This window comes from Octopus bimaculoides, chromosome 11, assembly GCF_001194135.2.
Source record: "Octopus bimaculoides isolate UCB-OBI-ISO-001 chromosome 11, ASM119413v2, whole genome shotgun sequence".
NCBI classification, from domain to species: Eukaryota; Metazoa; Mollusca; class Cephalopoda; order Octopoda; family Octopodidae; genus Octopus; species Octopus bimaculoides.
In genome coordinates this window covers 80,677,325-80,679,776 of record NC_068991.1, presented here as the reverse complement: position 1 = coordinate 80,679,776, position 2,452 = coordinate 80,677,325, and the positions used below count along the sequence as shown (strand labels likewise).

At 34.4% G+C, this 2,452-nt stretch overlaps 1 protein-coding gene and 1 long non-coding RNA gene across 13 annotated transcripts in view; one reads left to right on the top strand and one right to left on the bottom strand.

Moving 5' to 3' along the window:
- Positions 1-2,452, bottom strand: part of LOC106878525 (GRAM domain-containing protein 4) — a 176,116-nt gene that overhangs the window by 47,139 nt on the left and 126,525 nt on the right. For all 5 annotated transcript variants that reach the window (XM_052971959.1, XM_052971962.1, XM_052971963.1 and 2 more), the window contains exon 14: positions 1,735-1,889. In XM_052971959.1, coding sequence (XP_052827919.1) covers positions 1,735-1,889 — 155 coding nt within the window. The remainder of the gene's footprint in view (positions 1-1,734; positions 1,890-2,452) is intronic.
- Positions 1-2,452, top strand: part of LOC106877906 (uncharacterized) — a 158,894-nt gene that overhangs the window by 62,969 nt on the left and 93,473 nt on the right. The window lies entirely within an intron of this gene.

The following is a 2,452-nucleotide window of genomic DNA, read 5'->3' as shown; positions in this document are numbered from 1 at the left end:
TCGAGCGTGGCCGTTTTCGTGCGGGTGACACGTAAAAGCACCCACTACACTCTCTGAGTGGTTGGCGTTAAGAAGGGCATCCAGCTGTAGAAACTCTGCCAAATCAGACTGGAGCCTGGTGTTGCCATCCGGTTTCACCAGTCCTCAGTCAAATCGTCCAACCCATGCTAGCATGGAAAGCGGACGTTAGATGATGATGATATACATACATACACACACATATTTATATGTAGATAGATATAATGGGTTGCTTTCAGTTTCTATTTACCAAATGGATTTACAAGGCTTTAGTCAGCCTGTGGCTCTTGTAAAAGACATTTGTTCAACCCCACCTCCACTCCACTGCCAGCACCCACCCCACTGCCAGCACGCCTCACCCATCCCATCGGTTAGAACCCAGAACCTATGCATCTACTGAGATTTTCTACCATCATTGTATGTGGATGTCTTTTTGTGGATCTTAAATGCAAATATTGCATAGAAACTTTCCAGTTGACAGCAGTTGTTACGATTAACTCCAATCACGTTAACCTCATACTTTATAGATTGCCTATGATAAAGCCAATGTTTTTTCTTTTCTGTTTTGGTCAGGCTTTCTGTAAGGCAAACATGTGACTATAATATATAGTGTTATGCCTATTTGTATGATATAAAGTTGCAAAAATACAAAATTACAAGTTTTCATCAACTACAAAATTAAGACCCATGTGTATATTTATCAATATCAACCTGTCTGAATCCATCCTTGGCCCTTTGATACAAACTTTCTATTTTAAAGGGATTTAAATTAAAACTTCCCGTTATAATGTTGACTTATGTTCCAAACAATAACTTAACGAGAAAGTTATTTTACTATATTCTTCATTATTTTCAAAATAAATAAATGAAACAAAAGCAGCATATATTTCAACAGAAATTTGGTAAAGAAAAGGTTAAGATACAAAGCTATGATAGACAATAAGGGCCATAATTAATAGTACCTATAAGATTTAAGATATCATATGATTTAAAATGTCACAGTGAGTTGTCAGCAGCTATGATCAATCTTACATTCAAAGAATCTCATAAGCGACTCTGTGAATGTAGAGATGCAATCAGGCAAATACCATTTGTCAATTCTTTACCATTTCTTGAATGCTTTGCTTCTCATGGTATTGACACTAAAGTTTCAATGTTTAGCAGTTGACTTGTTAGAAGCTCACAAGACTATCCACCATCTTTCCAACAACAAATTTGCCCACTTTTTTGAGCTCTTGTGGACATGCATATAAATTCACAAAACAGCACAACATCCATGACTTTTGAAGACATATTTTTAATACATAGAATTGTTGAAGCATGAAATCAATTAGCCAAATCAATTGTTAGTTGCCAGGACACTGCATCCTTCAAGAATTCCATGTTTCCTGAAATTGCCCAACATTATTCCTCATGTGCCTCTGTAACCATTATCTTTATGACTCTCATCTTCCTGTCTTTTGGGGTTTTATCATGTATATCATGCATGCACTTCTAGTTTTCCTTGCTGTTCTTCTTTACTTGACTAACTCTGCTTTTGGTTCCCTTTTTTTTACCATTTCCTGATAAGTTGCAGTGCACCTGAGCACTGTATACAACATGCCAATTATTATCATAAACAGTAAACAAATGAGTAAAATAAAAAAAAGAAAAAGATAAGGGAGATACAAAACAAAACTAATAATAGAAATGAATGAAGCCAATAATTAGTCTTACCTTATCAATTTGGACTCTTGTGGTCTTCTTCCGATATTCTGCGTCTGTTGGGAGGTTTTCCCACAACCGATGAGATGAATCGTATTTTTCTTTTAAGCGAGGAAAATGTTCAAACATGTAATCAATGATAAAAACCTTTATTCCCAGAAGTATTCCTAATAGAAACCAGAAATAAAAAAAAAAATCATAATTAATTAATAATTAACTATTGAGAAATTTTGTCTCATAAATAATTAGAATAGATTTAATACAAGTGGCAACGAAATATTTTCCTTTTCCTCACCCCGAAAAAAATCAGTTGTTTTCAAAGGTGGTTATGAGAATTGCATGAAAGAAAAAAGATCTCCAAGGAGGAGGAGGAGGAGGAGGTGAACGATGATTATGATAATAATAATCCTTTCTACTATAGGCACAAAGCCTGAAATTTGAGGGGAGGGGAAAAGTCAATTACATCAACCCCAGTGCTTAACTGGGGTTGATCCTATCGTCTCTGGAAAGAGGAAAGGCAAAGCTGACCTCGGTAGAATTTGAACTCAGAACATAAAGATGGACCAAATGATGCTAAGCATTCCACACAGCATGCTAACGATTCTGCCAGCTCGCCATCTTAGGCTATAATAATAATAATAATAATAATAATAATAATAATAATAATAATAATAATAATAATAATAATAATAATAATAATAATAATAATAATAATAATAATAATAATAAT